This window comes from Nyctereutes procyonoides, unplaced genomic scaffold, assembly GCF_905146905.1.
Source record: "Nyctereutes procyonoides isolate TBG_1078 unplaced genomic scaffold, NYPRO_anot_genome, whole genome shotgun sequence".
Taxonomy (NCBI): Eukaryota; Metazoa; Chordata; class Mammalia; order Carnivora; family Canidae; genus Nyctereutes; species Nyctereutes procyonoides.
In genome coordinates this window covers 22,233,458-22,253,898 of record NW_026575020.1, presented here as the reverse complement: position 1 = coordinate 22,253,898, position 20,441 = coordinate 22,233,458, and the positions used below count along the sequence as shown (strand labels likewise).

The window sequence follows — 20,441 nt, the reverse complement described above, 5'->3', positions numbered from 1 at the left end:
CTGTGGCAAACTTCTCAGAAACAGTATATTCAGGATGGTTTCCTGAATGGCAAAGGCAGTCTTTCCTTAAAACTGTGACCCTGGCTTACAACTGGGTCTTCACATCTGCTTCACATCATATTTAGGAGGGATTACATATCCAAGGTTCACTGTGAAACGCCCTTCTTGATTCCATAATGTGGCTGTGCATTTTCTTGGTTTTATATAATTTACATTATTTGGTTATGCTTTTGGAGTAGAAATGAATTTAAGCTTATGCCACTAAGACCACCATATTTAAAATTCACAGGTTCTTTTTAATCTTTTCTATTGTATTTTTATGTGTATGTTAGAAAACATATTCCAATCCTTATAGCATGTCTCCCATACCAAGAAACAAACACACCAAAATCTCCTGAATTAAATGTTAAAGATATGTATGCATTTATAAAATTCCTTGTCTCCTCCAAATCAGGCTTGCTTACTGTTCTCCTACCTCAGCTACTCTCCATGGATTCCCTTTGTCTCATGATAAAATATTTTCGGGTCAGCCCCACCCTATAGTTACACAATTCTACCCTGCTCAGTTCAATATTTAACTTCTGTTGATTTTTTATGGGTGATAATAAAAAACCAAATTATTCAAAAACCAACTTACTGAGCAATTGCTAGAATTCTAATGGTAATAACAACAGACTAGCAATCTTTCTAACATAATTTGACACTTTGAAATCGAGACTCAGGATGAACACATTTCTGCTCACAAAAACATTCCAACTCTTCAGCCTTAATAAGCAAATGAAAAATCAAATCTAAAGAATATGATTTTAATAAGGCAAATGGCCAATTTTGAGCATAACCTTTTGATCAGTGTAAAATGAAGTTCGAATTTTCCAGGCTATTGTGTTTTATTCATTCTAAGAGTCTCAATTTAGTGCAATCCCTTTCAGTTCTGTGCAAAAGCGGCTGGACATTGGTGGAAAAAACAATAATGCTGGTGGTCTCAATTTATAGCATCGTATCTCACAAGGACTCTCAGATCTTCCTGACAACAATCCTACCATACAAACCTGTGCTTTCCCACTCTCTTAAATGACTGTTCTCATTTCCCCTCAAACCTCCCACAGCACCTCTCCTTATCTTTACTCCCCACTCTTAGCCTCACCTCATGCTTGGTTAAGGAAATTGAAGCAATCCAATCAGAACATCATCTTTGCCATCAGCCAATCTTTGAGCCTTTCTGCATCTGTATTCATATTCTCTGCCTTTTGTCCTGTTGCTATGGGGGAAGCATCCCTGCTCTTACCAAATGCTAACAAACCTTCTACCTGTGTGTGGGATTCTGGGCCTCGCCTTCCCAGGGATATCATGATAATCACCATGATCTCCCTTTCTCCTGCACCACTGGATTCTCCCTCTGTTCTGAATCAGCCCCACCTGCATACACATTCCTAGAATGTGATGTCTTCTGACCTCACATCCCACTCCTGCTTCCATTCTTCCCTGCCCTCATTCCCAGCACAAATTTTTAAGTTGTCTATAGGCATCCAGCTTCTCTCTTCACTTTCCCAACCTGTTCAAATTGGGTTCTGCCCAGACTTTTTGCCCCTGGTCTTTATGTTGCCAGATATAATGCTGAAGTTTCTACCTTTATCTTACTTGACTGCACAGCAACATGTGAGATGGTAACTACGCTTTTCTTCTTGAAATGCCATCTTATCTTGGCTTCTGTGACATAATCCTCTTCTAGTATGTCTTCTCTCATTGGTTGCTTCTTTTCTTCTCTTTGGTGATTCCTTCATATCAGATCACAAACCTAAATATTTGAAGGAGCCTCCTTCTCTTCTCTATACAGTTCTAAGAATTTATATATCATCTCCACACTAATGACTCCAGTATATCTCCAATCTGTGCTTCTTTCTGGAACTCCAGATATGTGTTTTTAATAGCTCACTTAATATCTCTACCGAGATTTTTAGTAGCCATTTCAAACCCAAGACTCAGGAGACAAATTCTGATTCCATCCTTGCCCCTGTTCCATGACCTCTTCCTCAAGCTTCTGTTACCCAATCTTATCTTAGCAAATGGTGTAAGCTCACCCACACCAAAATCTAATCATAATCCCTCACTCCTCTCTGTTCCTCTCTGATCTAGCCAATCCATGAGCAAGCCTGGTTAACCTTCCCCTAACATAACCTGGATCTGCTATCGTTGGATCTATAATAAGCTCTTGTTCAAGTCACTAGGAAGGCCCCTCTCCTGGGCTCCTGTAGTAACATCCCTAAATGTCTCCTTGCTTCCTATTCACATAGAAGCCACAGTATCTCCACAAATATCCATAAGATTGGGTTGCTCCCTGCTTAAAATCCACCAATGGGCTCCTGCCACATTTAGCCAAAATCTAAACAGTTTAGTCTGGATTATAAAATTCAACATGATCTGGCCCCTGTCCACCTCTCTGATCTCATCTCATACCCCTGCCCTGTCACTGAGCAGCCTCCAACCACACAGCTAAGTTTGCTACCTAACACACCACACTTAACTACCACAGTGGAGCCTCTCCCTCCCTGTTCCTTCTGCCCATCTGCTGTTCCCTCTGCTGTTCATATGGCTGGTTCTTTCCTGCCATTATTATCTTCTTAGAGACTCTTCTGAGTACCCAATATTTTATCTATATATTCTTATTCTGTGGAATCTGTAGTCTAGAACACAGGAAATGTTCAATAAGTATTTAGAGATAAATGAACAGATGGAATATGAGGGACTTTGGAAGTCCCAGTTGTCAACTATCATTATCATTACTAACAATAAATAACAGCAGCAACGATATCTTACATATATTGAGTGATTGCTACAGGCCAGGTTCCATTCTAACTGCTTTATACACACACACACAAACACACATGCGTGCACGCACACACATACACACACACACACATTCTCATTTATTTCTCCAGCAAGCCTAAAAGTAGTTACTATTATTAACCCCTTTTTAACACAGGAGGAAACAGAGGCATGGAAAGATAGTGTGATTTGCCTAAGGTCAAAAAACCAAGAAATGGCAAAGCCAGGATTCAAATCAGGTAGACTAACTCCATGGTCTCCATGATTAAACTCCTTAATACTTTGTTATTATGGTAATTACTAATATCAGTAAGGATAAGTAGCATTAATTGAACATATATTTTGTGCCAGGCACCTGGCTTTTTTATTTAGGTTAATTTACTCCCCGCAACAACAGCCTTATGATGTAATGTTATTAAATACATTTTACCGATGGAGAAACAGAGCCAAGGATATTAAATTCCTAGCCTATGATCACACAGCAAATGAGTAACATACCCAGTATTCCAACCTAGATATAACTTTTGAGTCCAGGTTCTTTCTACCAAACTACAATGCCCATATTTTCCCCCCAAAGAATGAATCTTTTCTCATGGTCCATAAACCATAAACTCAGGGAGACTCTTTTGCTAAGAAAGTCTTTCATATTTGCAGTTCTCTTGACTCTTATTCATTTGACAAGTACTTAGACTAATATGCGTTGATGCACTGTCATACGTGGGGATGACTCTGGAACTGTCAATGTCAGAGTTCTTTAGTCTGTTCTCACCTGTGAAGAAACTTCTCGTATGTCTGGCGGAAGGCAAACCCTGCCCGCCGCACCCTCACATTTTCCAGTAGCCCAAGATATTCTACTTGGTGCCGGCAGCGCTCGTCATCAAATATCTGTGGAGATTTCTTGTCGTTCGGTTTGATGCAACGTACATAATATGGCTCCTAAAGAAATAAATCAGCAAATGATAAGTTTCACTGGAGAAAAATCCCAAACTAAGGATGCTAACATGTAATTAGTGTTAATTGTGTCAAATTAAGCTCAGTGCCTCTAATTTCTCAGGCATACTTGTGAATAAAGTAGTTATTCTCCCTTTCCCTTCAAGATTGGGAGTTCTTGTGCATTTAGCTAAAATTTTGTTTTATTATATTTTAGGATTCACCAGGAACCGTATAAAACTAAAAAGTACATAACTGAAATACGTAACCACTGAGTTTATGTGTATTTATGGAAAGATGGTTATAAAGTAACAGAAAGAGTAATTTAATAGAAAGAAGCAGGAGAATGGTAAAGATGAATTGCAATGAAGAACATAAAGCCTAAGGACAGCCCTGGCACATAGTAAGTGCTCCATAAGCATCAGCTGCCACCATGGCCACCACCACCACCACCATCATCATATCAGTTTGTGCTTCTGAAAAAGATATTAACATTTGTAAGTAGAGTTACAACACCTCCTGTAGGTGTCAGTGACTCTTAAGAAAGAGCCTAGCAAGAAATTTCTCCCTCTGGGCCAATTAAGTTTTGTACCATGCATTAGATCATAACTTCTTTTAAGTATAAAACTATGCTGGCATAGATCCTGGTCTGCTGAAGGTAACAAATTATCACTGGATGAATCAAGGAGGTCAAATGTATCCTGCTTACCAGAGTAAAGAGTAACTTTCTCTGATCTATTACCTATCAGATACACAGATGTACTTTAATTAAGAGTTAGAGTCCTCTGTAGATAATTAGGCAATTTGGAGCTCCACTGAGGGCTGGAGGTAAAAAGAAGTAGTAAATAATTCAAGGAGAGAGATTTGAAAAATGTGAAGTCACTTGCATTCTAAGTGAATTTTCAACATCAATACCAGAAGCTCCAAGTACAGATTTATCATGCTGCCTTCCATGATGAAAAAAAAATGCCACTTTTCCCCTTTTTTCTAGGCTCTGCTGTGTTCATTTCCTATTCCTGCCACCACAGATTACCACTGAAACCGCTTAAAAGCACAAAGTTTAACAAAAGTTAAAATGGCTGCACTAATGCTTCAGCAAAGCTCGATTTTTTTTTTTTAAGATTTTATCTATTTATTCATGAGAGACACAGAGAGAGAGGCAGGCAGAGACATAGGCAGAGGGAGAAGCAGGCTCCCTGCACAGAGCCTGATGTGGGACTCGATCCTGGGACTATGGGATCAACGCCCTGAGCAGATGCTCAACCACTAAGCCACCCAGGCATCCCAAAACTCGATTTTAAAGTCACTTTCCCCCCCTCATCCAGAAAGCTCCCCTCCTCCCTTCTTATCCCTTTGTTTCAGGAACCTAGTACCACCCTAAAGACGTGATGGAGGAGGCTGGTAGTACCTACAGGATTCCTGTCAAAACCTGCAAGATCCTGTATTTCCCTATAAAATTCCCCAGTCCTTTCCTCCCCAAGGGCTTGTGGTTTTCGAAGGCCATAGCCTGCTGCAGCCTCCTTTGCCCAGCAAAGCAATAAATTTATCTTTGTGTTATATTTTGGTTCTGAAGCACAGAGGTCAGTTTTCTACACCACCACAAATTTAATGGTTTTAAACAACATAAATTTATTTTCATAGAACTCTGGAGGTCAGCAGTCTGAGATGGGTCTTGGTGGGCTAAAAATCCAGGTGTCAGCAGGGCTCTTATTTTCTAGAGACTCTTAGAACCCACTTTATCTTTTCCAGCCCCTCTAGAGGCTGCCCACATTCCTTGGCTTGTGGCCTCCTTCCATCTTGAAAGCCAGTAATGGCCCATGAGTCTTTCAAATGATATCCTCTCTCTGGTTCTGACTCTACTGCATTTCTCTTTCCCTTTGAAGGACTCTTAAATTTACAAAGCACCTATCTGGATAATGCAGGATAACCCATTTATTTTAAGTTCAGCAGTCATGAACCTTAACGCCATCGGCAACCTTCATTCTACCTTGCCATGTAACATAACATGTTTACAGGTTCTGGGTTGAGGGCATGGATAAGCTTGGGGGGCTGTGGTATAATAATAAAATCTCTCTCTCTTTCCGGACTTTGTCCCAGGTTCCTGGCACAGAACTTCTAAAACCTTTGGAATTTCCTCAGTGGTAGGAGTGTCTTTGTTATGCTAATGAGGTGACTCATTCCCAGCTCCCAGCATCCCTTCAGAATGGGGGGTAGATATCAAAAAACCCTCCACAGGATTAGAGAGGTGGGATTTTCAGCAGTCTGACCTCAGAGGAGGAGAGGAAGGCTGGAGGTTGAGTCTAAACATGGGCTAATGATTTAACCAATCATGCTTATGTATCTAAAGCCTTATTTAAAAAACTCAGACACTGAGGCTCCAATGAGCTCTCTTGCGGTGAACATATCCCTTGCGGTGAACATATGGGGAGGGTGATGTACCCTGACTCCATGAGAACAGAAGCTCTTGCTCTCCAGATGCCCAGACTTTCTAGACCTTGTCACTATGTGCATCTTTTCATCTGGCTGCTCAGGTAGTCAGTGTTAGAATTGAACTGAACTCCGTTAGTGTCAGAGAACTGGTGCTGAAATGCAGAGGCCATTATTCTGCATAGCACACACCTGGCTTTTCTCATCACATTTGTGGCAGCTTTAAAAACATCTGCTTAAAGACAGTGAAGAATTAAATTATGGGGCCAGAATCTCGGAGGAGAATGCTATGGAGGTTTCCAGGTTTGAGGTTTCCTTTTCCCAGGAGAGTCAGCCAACTCCAGAGGAAGTGGATGGGATCTGAGTAGAGGCTTTGATAGCTTCATGGGGCTAGGAGGAAAGAGATCAGAGTGTAAGGCCTGAAAAGGAGGAGGTCATGGGTATTTCCCCCTTATTTTGGGCTGGGATCTGAAAAGGCTGTCGCTAGCAATGAGGTGAGTCAGACATAGGCAGTCCCTCACAGGAATCTGAAATTGGAATAGTTGATTTGGAATACTAGTGCTCTTAGCTGCCTAAAAGGAGCAAAGGTAAATCTTTATTGGAGAAAGATTACATAAACCTGGCTCTCCAGTCACGTCTATAAACGATTTTGCCAGTATAATGTTAGGAGCAAAATAAAAATTAACCAGACACAAAAGGAACCAAGATAACAAGAATTAGAAACAGCAAAACAACATAGAAAATAAACAGACGTGCAGGAATCCAGATATTGGAATTATCAGAGATAATAAAATAACTATGCTTACCATGCTCAAGATGACAAAAGACAGTACTGAACATTTTTTAGAGAACCAGAAACTATAAAAAAGAACAGAATCAGATGAATAACTCAGGCTGAAAAATATAATGATGGAAATTGAGAAGTCAGTGGATCAACTGACTGATGACTGATCCACTGACTTCTCAAGCTTCATTGTTAAATGAAACATTCTGGGAAGAAATTTCCAAGAACAAAGCATGGAGAGACAAAAAGATATATACAAAAGAGAGGTTAAGAGGCACATCAGATATGGTGAGATGATCTGAGTAACTCAAGTCCTAAGGGAGAGGAGATAGAAGAGGCAGAAGCAGCATTTGAAGAGCTCATTGCCAAGAACTTTGCAAAACTGATGAAGAACAATTGAACTGTGACAAACTAAAGAAATCCTACAAATTATGACCAGTATTAAAAAAAACAATCTACACCTAGGAACATTTTAGTAAAACTTCTGAATACCAAAGAAAAGGAGCCAGAGGAGAAAAGATCATTACTTCAGGAGCAACCAGTAGACTGGCAGCTGACTTCTCACAAGAAACAAGAATCAGAAGACAAAAGCAGTACTATCCAAAAAACAAAACAAAACAAAGTAGTACTATCTTTGAAGTACTGAAAAAACAGCCAATGTAGAATTTTACACCCAGCAAAAATATTCTTCACGAATGAAAGCAACGTACAATATTTTCAGGTAAACAAAACCAGAGACTTTGTCAACAACAGATTTCAGATATAACAGGATGAAATTGAGGCATAAGAAAAATAGTCCCAGGAATCCCAGGGGGGCGCAGCGGTTTGGCGCCTGCCTTTGGCTCAGGGCGCAATCCTGGAGACCTGGGATCGAATCCCACGTTGGGCTCCTGGTGCATGGAGCCTGCTTCTCCCTCTGCCTGTGTTTCTGCCTCTCTCTCTCTCTCTCTCTCTCTCTCTCTCTGTGTATGACTATCATAAATAAATAAAAATTAAAAAAAAAGAAAAAAAAAAAGAAAAATAGTCCCAGATGAGGGTCACTGACACAGAAAAAGAAAAAAAAAGTGATAAATGAGTAAATCTAAATGGATACTGACTATAGTAGTAGTAACAATAATGATGATAATGCCATCATTTTGCTGGTTATACAAACACACACACTCAAAAATAGCACAGATCTAAAGCAAAAACAGAAGGTACAACAAAGAGAAGTAGACAAATTCAGAATCACAGATTTTGTCACTTTTTGGCACAGACAAAACAAAGACATCAGTAAGAATGTAGAAAAACTGGACAGCAAGGTAACAGACTTGACCTAATGAATATACACAGAGTATAATGCAAATTATTTTTATATACATAAACAAAACACGTACATAAAGAAAATTTAACAAATTTCTAAGGAGTATATCTCCTGAACAAATGAGATTAAGCTTGAAATCAATAGGGAAAAAATAATTAGAAAATCTTATTGGTTTGGAAATTAATATATTCTGAATGACCTTTGGATCAAAGGTGAAAAAAGAAAATTACAGTGTAAATTTAGAAATATTTGGAACTCAATGTGGGCAAATTCATACAGTTATGTGGGCAAAGTAACCTTTGTATAAGGTATCATTTGACTAGCATAAGTAACTAGTGAACAGAAACCAGTTAAATAGAATTTTACCAATAGTAACTGATATGCACAGGAAGTGTGAACACTGGATTAGATGTTAATGACCAACTAAGGGCTGAGGGAATGCTCTTCCATCCTGTTTAGTAATATAAAATCTCCTGTTAAGGAATCCAGTGGAAATACGTTCTCTATATTTAATCAGCATTTTGTCTTAATTTATAAATGCCGCCTCCTCTCTCATTTATAAATATCCAGACTGACTCAGCTTAAGAAATCCTAAATTTGACAAATTCAAGTGTCTTAGAAAGGTTAAACTGCAAAAATTAATACTGATCTCATTCTCTTGTACGTTTTAACTTGTTTCTCCCTATATTTTATGAAAAACATTATGAAAGTATACTGATCGGTATATGCATTAGCCAGAGGACACTGTATTTAGACATTTAACCATTTAGCTTGCTTTGAACACTGCCAAATAGAGTCACAGGCAGATTCAAGTTCATTTAATAATTCACTAACCATCTGTTTAGGGTGTGCTGTATTAGACACCAAGAGGTATATAAGATTAGTAGAATTCACTTCCCATATTTAAAAGACCAAGAATCTAGGTGGGGAGACGAGGCATGCATTAATACACTGTACAGACTCTGAAACCAAGAAAGGAGTCAAGACTTCCACTTTTGGTGGTGGATGATTAAGCAAGGCTATCAACCTTCCTGATACCATCACTAGGAAAAGTGCTAGATAGATATGGGGTGGTGGTGGTGGTGGGGGATCTTAAATGCATCAAAGAGCTAATAAGCTGAGATGAGAAGACTACAATCTAAAGGGGTGAGACCAGCCTTCAGAGGCTGCTTTCATCTGGACAGACAGCCATCAGTCTACCACAGCTGCTGACAGCCTTGTGGGGCGAGGGGGCTGCAGGCTGGAAGCTAAGGCCATGGAGAAGGGACACTGGTCTGTAATCCTGAGGAGCTAACCCTGGGAATCAAAGGGGATGGAAAACAATCTGGCCCATCACTAAGCCACTCTAGGCCCTGAAATTGGATTGAGGTGATCCCAGATTATCAGAATTTGTCTGTTATATCTTTTTAAACTCAACTTTCAACTCTTGTGGATTCTTTGTCTTTGATTTGATTTGACAATTTTTATCCATTTTTCCATTCATTGTAATCACTACTACATTTGGGTTTTTTCCTACCATCTTAATTTGTTTGCCCTGGCTTTCCTAAGTTCTTTTGTCTCCTATTTCTTATGTTTTTTAGAACTGATTATTTGCTTCCCATTTTGGCTCTGCCCACCCCCAAGAGTTTAGAAGTGATAACCTCATTTCTATTCTTTTTCATGACTACATGAGGACATTTAACATGCATTTGTGTGTCATCAGGATTATAAGTTAAGCAACATTTTTATTATTTTCCTGAACAACCAAGAACCTTAAACGCTTGAATTATAAATCATCCACACTTCCAATTTATATGCTACTGTTGTGCTATTTAATTCTAATCTGTATTTTTAACCAATAATATATTGCTTTACAGTTTATTTATACACATCCATCTGTTTACCAATTTCTTTGCCCCTCTTTTTGCATTTCAGTCTTTCATTTTATATACTCTTCCTCTGGCCTCATGCATTTATCCATTAGAATTTCCTCTAGTGTACTTTAACTCTTTTTCATTTTCAGAAAGACTCTTTACTGTGTCTTTGTTCTTCCCCCCTCCTTAAGCTCCTTCAGTAAGCTCCACACCCAGCACAGAGCCCAACATGGGCCTTGCACTCACGATCCTGAGATCAAGATCTGAGCTGAGTTTGAGAGCCAGATGCTTAACTGACTGAGCCACCTAGGCGCCCCTACTGTGTTTTTGTTCTTGAATATACTCTCGGTATACTTTGGTTTACAGTTCTTTTCTCTCAGCCTCTTATTCTTTAAAGCAAATCTGCTTTTAATGCATTTTCTTAGCCTTTGATGTTCTGGGATTTTACAATGTGCTTATTGTAGATTTCTTGAAAATTTTCCAGTGTGGGATATACCAGACTTCCTGACTCCATAGTATTATCTTTCATCACTCTTGAAATTCTCAGCAATATATCTTCCAATATTGCTCTGCCCAACCTCTCCTTTCCTTGGGTAACTCTAACTAGATACACATTAGACCTTTTCACTTTCTCTTCCATGTCTGTTAATAGTGTCTCCTTTTGTTTCATTTCTTGGTCTAAGAAGAATCCTGGATAATTTCCTTTATTCTTTCTTCCATTTCTCTATTCTCTCTTCAGCACTGTCTAAACTAATACTAAATCTATCTGTTTTTTAATTTTAGTTTTTGTTTCTACCAATTGCCTACTTACTTGCTCTTCCTTACATTTTTAGGCCTTTTATTTCTTAAAATGTATTAAACATTCTCATATTGTTTCTAATAATTCCACTATAAGAACTTTTGATGACTGAATCTTGTTTAGTCTGACTCTTGCACATGGTACTTTATGTGTGTAGTAATTCTTTTTTTTTTAAGATTTATTTATTTATTCATGATAGACATAGAGAGAGAGAGGCAGAGACACAGGCAGAGGGAAAAGCAGGCTCCATGCCAGGAGCCTGATGTGGGACTCGATCCCAGGACTCCAGGATCGCGCCCTGGGCCAAAGGCAGGTGCCAAACTGCTGAGCCACCCAGGGATCCCCAGTGTGTAGTAATTCTTAATGGGAATTCCTTATATTCCTGAAAACATTATCTGTGGAAATTCTTTAAGGTCCGGTATGAAGGTGGTTTCTTCATGGAAAAAAACTGCTTGCTTCTATCAGATACCTGGGGATAATACCAGGCCTGGACCACTTTAAATTGTTGGCTTAAGTTTTCTTGCCACCTAGATAGTATGAATTTGGATTGAAACCTCATAAAAACTGGCTTATGATTATAAATTTTCAAGGAATGTTTAATATAGGCAGTTTTTCTTTCAGAAATAATGAGGGATTATTTCTAGTTCATTCTGGATGTATCCCTCTGAGGATGCAGCCCTTTGGAGACCTATCTGTGTTTGGTGTGCACGTGCATGTGTGATCTCTTATTAGACACATTAATTTGGGCAGGCCCTGGGCTTCACGTGGAGGACCCAATCTTGAATACCTATAGTCACAGTTACCTATTTCAACAAATTCCCATAGAGACAGCATATTATTTTTCCCTTGACTTCTGCCTTCATTTATTCCCTGGCCTGCATATTCCTTACTATCTTGTTAGTTTATGGCTGCATTCAAAAAATTGATTTTTATGTTTTCCCTAACATTTTAGTTGTTTTCAGTTAGCTTTAGTAGGCATTTTCTTCACCATGTTCCTAGAAAATGCATTTTAAGATCTTTCTATGTTCCTAAGTGAAACTGATCTCATTTTATTTTTTTGTATTAACCTACTATGAAGGTAATATTAATATCATAAAGAGTTGGGTAGTGATCTTTGTCCTATCCTCCAAAACAGTTTGGATATAATAGGGATTATTGGCTTCTTGAAGGATTTATAAAATATATCTGTAAAACCATCTGGGCCTCATGTTCTTGGCAGAGCTGGAATAAGGCAGCCTTCTAATTAGTGATTCAGTCTTTAAGGTTACGAATTATTCAGGTTTTCAATGTCTTCTTGAGTTAATTTTGATAACATATTTTTCTAGAAAACAAGTTTTTAAAATTCTTTGGCATACAGTTGTTCACAGTATTTTATGCCTTCTAAAATCTCTATAATATATGAGGTCATATCCCTTTTTCATTCATAATACTGCTTTGTCTTTTTTTTTTTTATCAGTTTCAGTAAAGGTTTACCTATTTGACTAATTATTTTTTTACCTCTTTCAATTATTATTATTTAAAAGTCATTTTCTTGCTTCTTTAGATTTTCTTCTTTGGAATTCTTTTTTATGGATTCTGGAATGGAGAGGTGAACTTAACTCATTTACTTTCAACCTTGTTTTTCTTAGCAGTATTCTAAAGATTTTGTTAAATTCTTTGTCATGTAAGTCCAGATATTTTATAATTTTCATTGTGATTTCCTCTTCAACTGTGAGTTACCTAGGAGAGCATTTTTTTCAAGTTCCCAAGCACATTAAAAACATTTTAATGCTGCTTTTATTTTACTTGCGGTGAGAATGGAGATTGTGCTCTATATACATTGGTTCAAATGGTTTTAAGACTTTCTTTGTGATCTAGCATGTGGTCAATTCTTGGAAATGTTCTATGCATACTTGAAAGGGATATATATTTTCTTCTATTCCCTGGGTGCAGTATTCCTTTGATTTATTAAGGTTTAAATTTGATTTTCAACGCTTCTGCATTTTTACTAAGGATTTTGTCTGCTTGAAATAACTTTCTGGTACAGTTGGTTTTTGGTTTAAAATCTCCCACAAGGATTGTGGACTTGTCATTTTTTCCTTTAAATTTTTTTCAGGGTTTTTTTTTTTTTTTTTTTTTTTTTTTGCTTTATGGAGTTCATGGATAATCACACCTATGTTGTTACATATCTAGTTAAAAGTGGCTTTATTGTCTTGGGTATTTTCATTTGATTGTTAGGAGTCTCTTTATTAATATTTTTTCTTAAATTCTATGTTCTCTCACATTAATAATGCTTTTAACCATTTTGGGGGGAGGGAAGGGCTTGATATTTTTTTTCTCACCTCTTTGTTTTTCATCTTTCTTCACAGTGTTATTTAGGTGTCTCCTGGATGAAGCATACACCTAGATTTTCTATCTATCTAGTGCTGTTGGTCTATTTACATGTACAGTGAATGCCAATTATTTAGATTTATTTCTATCATAGTATTTTGTATTTTCTAAAAGTAAAATTCTCCTTTGCTGCTTCCCCACCCACCTGCCTGCCTTCTATTGGGCTAAGAGGTTATCTCCCTCTCTCCCCCTCCTCCACAGACACACAGATTGAGAAGCCAGCAAAGGCTGCCAGGCTAGTTGCCTAACCTCATATCCAGCACCTTTTTTTATACAGAGTACTTACTTCTAGCTAGGTACACTGCTGATCAGAATAAAAATGCATTTCCCAACTTCCCTGGCAAGTAGGTGTAAATGAGATGTAGCAGATATACTGCATGAGAGTCCCAGGAAGTCTCTTTGAAAGGAAAGAAGCCCTAGCTGCTATCTTGGGCCATTTAAGGATGGACACCAAGCACTTGTATGATAGAAGAGAAAGAAAGAAGGAACCCGGGTCACTAACAACCTTCAGACTGCTATACCAGTCCTAGGATACCTTCTGTACCTTATCTATGGAAGAGAGAAATAAATGTCTCTTGTTTAAGCCACTTGTTTGGGGGTCTCTCTTTCATTAGCAGCTGAATACAATTCCTGATACAGAAATTATAGATTGTTCTACAATTTTTATTTTTTTTAAATGTACATTTAACTACCAATTTTAGAAAATAAAGGTGATTCTTTTCTAGTTAATGAAGTAAATCTAATATATTTTATAAACTATTTGTAATATATTCTATAAACAGGTTTTATTATAAAATTCTGTGTTCAATTCTGTTTCTTATGTCACATGCCTTTCCTCTAGGTTTGCCTTCCCTCTTATGGGACAGGCAGGTTGGAGCTGACATGCACAGAGAAGCTGAGAGACTTACAATGGTGATCTAGTCTTCGGTTCTGGTGTCCTCACCCCTGCCTCTCTGGAGGCTTGATTCTACAAGCTAACAAACCGTGCTTATTTGTTGCTATATGAGGCCAAAGGATCCTGCATTTGCCTAATTTATCCACAGTGAAGTAACCAGAAACAGTACAGATTTAAATTCATAGAGAGGAAATTGGTTAAAAATAAAATTTAAAAAAAAAGAGATAACAGAGGATAAAATACATAGGAAAAGCACTAGAAGACAGAGATAAAAATGGAGGAACTAAAAATAACGAGTCCTGGAATGCCACCTCATTTATCAAACTTGTCAACAGCAGCAGTTAAGAGTAGAAATCTGTTCTTTATTGGGGGGAGGGGCAGAAACACAGACTAAAGTTATCAAATAGAATTACACCTGAAGGGAACAATCAAAAGCAGAAACAATCATCAATAATACAGCATTTGATTTCTGTTTACAACAGAACTGTTGTAACAGTTTACAACAACTAAGACTGTTTACAGCAGCTGTTTACAACAGCCTAAGAACAATACTTAAATATTAAACTTCCTCTTGAAACTCTATCTGGTCATTCTGTATCCGGACATGATATATGGATGGCATATTACTATTTAATTCAAGAATTTTTTTTAAGCCACACCCTTTCTTTGGTACAGGGCTGAAGCTCATTTTGTCAGGCACATGCTCTACTTTATACATATACTTTTTTTTTTTTTTAAGATCTCACTAAGACTTTCTCCTTGTCAACAACCATAAAAAGCTCAAACTTAAGAAGCATTTCACCTGGGACAAAACTGCTTCACCCAGCCATGTTAAAAAAAACAAAATAGGAATAAGAATTCTAGAATAACATTCACTTTAAATAGATGTTTCAGTTTGACTTAATTACCTGAATGGCAAATCACACATATATTCTCTACAACATATATCAAGAGGGACCCTATGACAGCAAGTGGTGCCAACTAGCATCGAAAGTGGCCATAAAATGGATATGTGGAAAAGAAAATAATTACCTTTGATGCAAGGTTGTCCACTAAAGCGATCATAGAATTCTTAAACAAGGTGGCAGCGGTTAGAGGTCGCTTGGTCACCTCTGTAATACTCAGTTTGCCTTCAGGCCACATATTCTTCAGCACAGGATTTGAACTGAGAAGCACAGAGAGAGCAATGTGAAAATCACCTTCAAATAAGTCGAACAGAAACTGCAAACCAATCCCGCTGTATTGTACTCTGGGAGTCACAAGTGGACTACAGACTGTACTCACAGGCCTTATTGGAAAAAAGACTTCATCCAGAAAATTATGCTGAGAAAGTGTTGTGGCAGATACCGTACGACAGACGGAGAAGATGTGTTCAAACTATCCTACATTTAAAAAAATTCCTGGGTCCCCGGCTGGCTCAGTCAGTTGAGCATGTGACTCTTGGTGTCAAGGTCATGAGTTCGAGCCCCATGTTGGCAGTAGAGATTACTTAAATCAATAAACTGAAAAAAGAACTCTTTAAACTTCTTTATTTTTTTTTTATTTTTATAAATTAATTTTTATTGGTGTTCAATTTACCAACATACAGAATAACACCCAGTGCTCATCCCGTCAAGTGTCCCCCTCCGTGCCCGTCACCCATTCACCCCCTCTTTAAACTTCTTTAAAGTGACATCTAGGACCCCCAAATAGGAACGGCTCTTACAATAGATACATAAAATCAAAAGGGTTGGGTGGTACTTGGAAGAAGGACGAGCCACTGGTGAAAAAACAATGCTCAGTGGCATGGCAGAGAACACGGGTGTGAAAGCGCCTTCTCATCGGAAGAAGGATTCACACAGAACAGGCTATACTACAAAAAGTCAGCTCTGTCTCATAACACAGGCAGGAATATTAAAGAACTATCGCCTTTTAGTAAACCCCTTACTGCAGCTGAATTTATTCACTCCCTTATTGGCAGTTACAAGAGTTTACTGATGTGACACTATGACTGTTGTCCTGCAAGTCCCATAATGTGTAACTCAGGCCAGTTTCAATGCTAAATATCACATAAAAACCATTATTTGGCTTTGTGGGGATATTTTCAAAGACACGTCTGATGGTCTCATCTCTGATTTTCTTCCTGTTTCTTTCGAGTACTTCTGATTTTAAAGTAATTGGAACTCAAAATGCTGCTTGCTTCCTGGAAACTTCTTTCTCTCTTTTTATTTGTGGACAGTTGACCCATGACATTATACTAGTTTCAGGTGTACAACACTATGAATCCGTATCTCCACAGGTCACGAAGTGCTCACCACAAGTGTTGGTGCCATATGTCAACCTACAACGCTGTTTCTCAGATTTTTTTTTTTTAATTGGGGACTGAGAAGAGAAAGGACTCAGCAAGGACACTCACTGCTAACTGTGTTTACCACTGCCGTCATTTTGCCCACTTTTCTTTCCCTGGTGTAAAATTGAGGAAACTTAAGTGGTTCCCCAAATACCCAGTAAACCTCTGCACACAGAGGCTCAAAGTAAGAGCTGTGAAATGCCAGAATAGATGACAAGAGAGCAAAGAGGATAAATGGTGGCCTAAAAGACTGACTGGTGTGTGTGAATGAGGACAGAACAGCACTCCCAACCCTCACCACTGCTAGGAAGCACTGCTGACTATCATCAAAAGGGGTAGTAAAATAACAGTAATCTGTGTGTGGCTCAGGGACCCTGTTTATGCCTTTCTGGTCCTAGTTCCTGATTTTCCAATGATGCACCTATCAGGAAAAAAAATGACTGCATAAACCTATATTGTTTCTCCCTAAAATTTCCATTCTAGTCTTTAGCTGAGAGAGAATTCAAGGCAGTGGTTCTCAACCCTTAGTGCAGAGGAGGCCTGGATGTCTTCCTAACACTTACTGAATAGAATTTCTAGAAAGCAGAACATGTATGCTTTGAAAATTCTGACGTAGACCAAAGAATGAAGATTGCTGACTTTGGTCTAGGCAGTTTCTAACCCAAATTCTACCTTCCACCTATGTTGGCCATATTTAGAACTGCTTTCCATATTTTACCTCATAAATGGAGGGAGAGGGGAAGGTTGGAAATGAAAGAAATAAGATGTTTATTATGATTATTAAATAGAACTGACCCATAATGAATCAAAACAGACACATTATAATCATTCTAGAGAGAACAAACTTTGGGACAAGTCATGCATGTAATATTAATAAAATAGTTTTCAAACATTTAAAAGAATGCTTTTCTTAAAAGGGAAGCTTATTTATCCAGAAACCCCGCAGGTTTAATAAATAAGACAGAACCTATCTGGCTTAGTAGTGAGGTAGTGAAGAGTTAAGTCTGTGTACCTGGCATTTCACTGGCTTGCTCCCTTCCTCTTTCCATTTACATACACACACGTAGACACACATGCACACACACATGCATGCAAGTATACTCTTAAGGTCTATAGAACTAGAGATGCAAGGATTACTCTTTAAACATATACATAGAAAGGACTGGAATTTTGGGAGGTTGTTTAGCCATGGAAGCATTGAAAAGTCTCCAGAAGGAAAGGAAGCACAATCCAACACATTCTAGGAGGATGGTTTTAGCCAAAATAAATCCAAGACTGCCCCATCCCACTGGCAAGGCCTTTCCTGTTATGCAGATACATACAAAAAACTGCAGTCAATAGACCTTTAATCTTTCACACCTTTGCAAGACCATCCCTACTGTGAACCAGATTCATGAGCCCAATGCCTTTAATTGTTGGATTTATCCAAGTCCCTTTGTTCTGATTCCATGCTTACCAAACAACTAAGCATTCTGGATTCTATGGGTAATATTTTTCACTGTCAATTAATAAACTAGAATTCTCGCTACTATGTGAATTCCCAAGCAGGTTTTCTAATAGAGAACAGCCTGTCATACCGATGCAAATATTCCATTCCGTGTGATGGTCAGATTTTTCACTGGAAATAAATCTATATGTGGCTTTGTTTCTACATTGGTCCTGTGAACTTGGGATAATGTGCATGAGTCCACTACTAGGAGGTGAAGCTGTTCTCACTAGAATTGAACCTATGGGCCTATAAATTCACAAGGTAAATTCACGAATGCCACCTTCTGTAGGCTCTTGGTATGCAGTCTGGCTGCTTTCTTCTAGCAACACACGCTAACATTGCCACTGGCCAACTGAAGCCATTTTTCCAATTTGAGTTTTTTATATTATCTTCACAGAACAATGCCAGTCTCTGTCATTTGTCTCTCAAAATGGGTACATCTCACCTGAAAATTCAAGCATTGAAACTCCTTTCTGAAAGTCCCTTTTTCCCATGACAAATTCTAACATGGACCTCCTTTTGCATTCCCATGTAACTTTCTGGTGCTGAAAGCTCCATCACCACTCTTGGTGGCTTCAACATCCACACAGACAAACCATTTAATTGTAAAACTTCTTGAAGAACTGTTTAAACACCATGTTTCCACATTCTCATTATCCATATTCTCTGGAGCCCACTTGAGACATTCGTCTTCAGGACTCTACTGAGGCCAGTGTTGTCAAGAGTCCCAGTGGCCTTCATGTCAGCAAATCCCATGGTTAATCTTGGTCCTCACCTCTTTTTGCTTCTGACAGTGTTTGATGCAGTTTATAATTTTTTTCTTCTCAAAGCACTTTTTTCTTGACACCAGATTTCCAGTTTTCTTCCTACCTCGCTGGCAGCCCTGTCTCCTTTGCTAGTTGCTTCTTTCTTACTTGATTCTGAATGCTGGGGAGTCTCAGGGATTAGTCTTTTTGACCTCTTCTATTTGTCTATGCTCACCCTTGTTAATCTCATCTAGTCTTATGGCTTAAAGTACTGTCAACAGACTGATGATCATGAATTTCTATTTCTAGTTCCTCCTTTATCCAGAGTTCCAGATGCATACCCACAACCGCCTACTTGGCGTTTCCAGTGGAATGTCCAATATAATACAACATATCCAAAACAGAACACTCCATCTCCTCTACCCAATTAGCCCCTCTCATCATCTTCCCCATCTCAAGCGTTCCTTCCCCACTGCTCAGGCTTCATCTCAGATTTATATTTTTCTCACGCCACACAACCTATCCATCAGCGAATCTTGTTGGCTCCACTTTCAAAATATCACTCGCTCTGACCACTTTTTCATTACCTCTGTTAATAACACCTGGATTACTAAACTAGTCTCCTGTTTGGTCTCATTTCTACTCTTGTCCTTTACAGTATATGTTTTACACAGTAGTCCTAGTGAGTTCTTTAAAATATAAATCAATCATATCATAAATTCCAATGGCTTCTCTTCATACTTCATCCTTACCTTGGCTCACAGATACTTCATGATCCATACCCTCCTCATCTCCCTAAATTTTGTCCCTATAACTCTCCCTCACTCTGCTTTTAGGTACACTAGCCTTCTCACTGTTCTCAAGACATCCGTGCTCACTCCTACCTTGGCACTGGCTATTATCTCTGCTGGAAATGCTCTTGCCACAACGTGTTCATGGTTCACTCCTTCATTCAGGTCTCTGCTCAAAAAGTCATCCCTTTTAAGAAGCCTTTTCTGACCACCCTTATCTATAATATTTCCCCTTACCCTTCCTTGTGTGGATGCTTCAATCTCTTACCTACTTTTTATTCACAGCACTTGTCACTTACCAGAAAGTTGTTTTCTTATTATGTGTCATTTCCACTGGAAAGGCAGATCCATGAGGCCAGGGACCTAGCCTAAATTTTTTTCACAGCTGCATTTCAGGCCATAGCAGAATGTATGGCTCACAGGTGTTCAGCACATTTTTGATGATCTCTTAACCAACTGAGTAGACTTAATAAATGTGTGAGTACATTTCTCTAACCCAAAAGAAGAAAGTGGCTGAGAATCTCTTCTTCTTTATGGGCCTCTTTCCAAAACATCCATACTATGTTTGAACTTGCTATCCTCTGCCTGGCTTTATTTCACCACATCTTTTCCACATTTTCTTGGACTGTGAGACGGTTCTGTCCACTAAGGATCTGTCAACACTGACACTAGATGCCACTCTACTAAGAATGGTCTCTTAGTTGGAAGCAAAGGCACTATAGTGGGAATCTGCATGCGTAAAACGTTTATCTGGGCCAGAGGGTATCCAATACCCCACCCCCATGCCAATGGCCTACACTGGGGACATTGGCAGGGGTGCCAAGAGGGCAGCAGTAGTGAACAGGGAGACTGAGGCAACCCAAGGGAAATCAAGCAAAGTCATTAGCAGGCCTCTGTCCTAA

General features: G+C 38.7%; 1 protein-coding gene across 1 annotated transcript in view; it reads right to left on the bottom strand.

Annotated features, from left to right (window-relative positions):
* The window catches only part of MYO1D (myosin ID), a 326,201-nt gene that overhangs the window by 186,035 nt on the left and 119,725 nt on the right, over positions 1–20,441 (bottom strand). Inside the window, exons 14-15 of the mRNA XM_055323846.1 lie at positions 15,217–15,349; positions 3,593–3,759 (exon numbers count right to left, since the gene is read on the bottom strand). Coding sequence (XP_055179821.1) covers positions 3,593–3,759; positions 15,217–15,349 — 300 coding nt within the window. The remainder of the gene's footprint in view (positions 1–3,592; positions 3,760–15,216; positions 15,350–20,441) is intronic.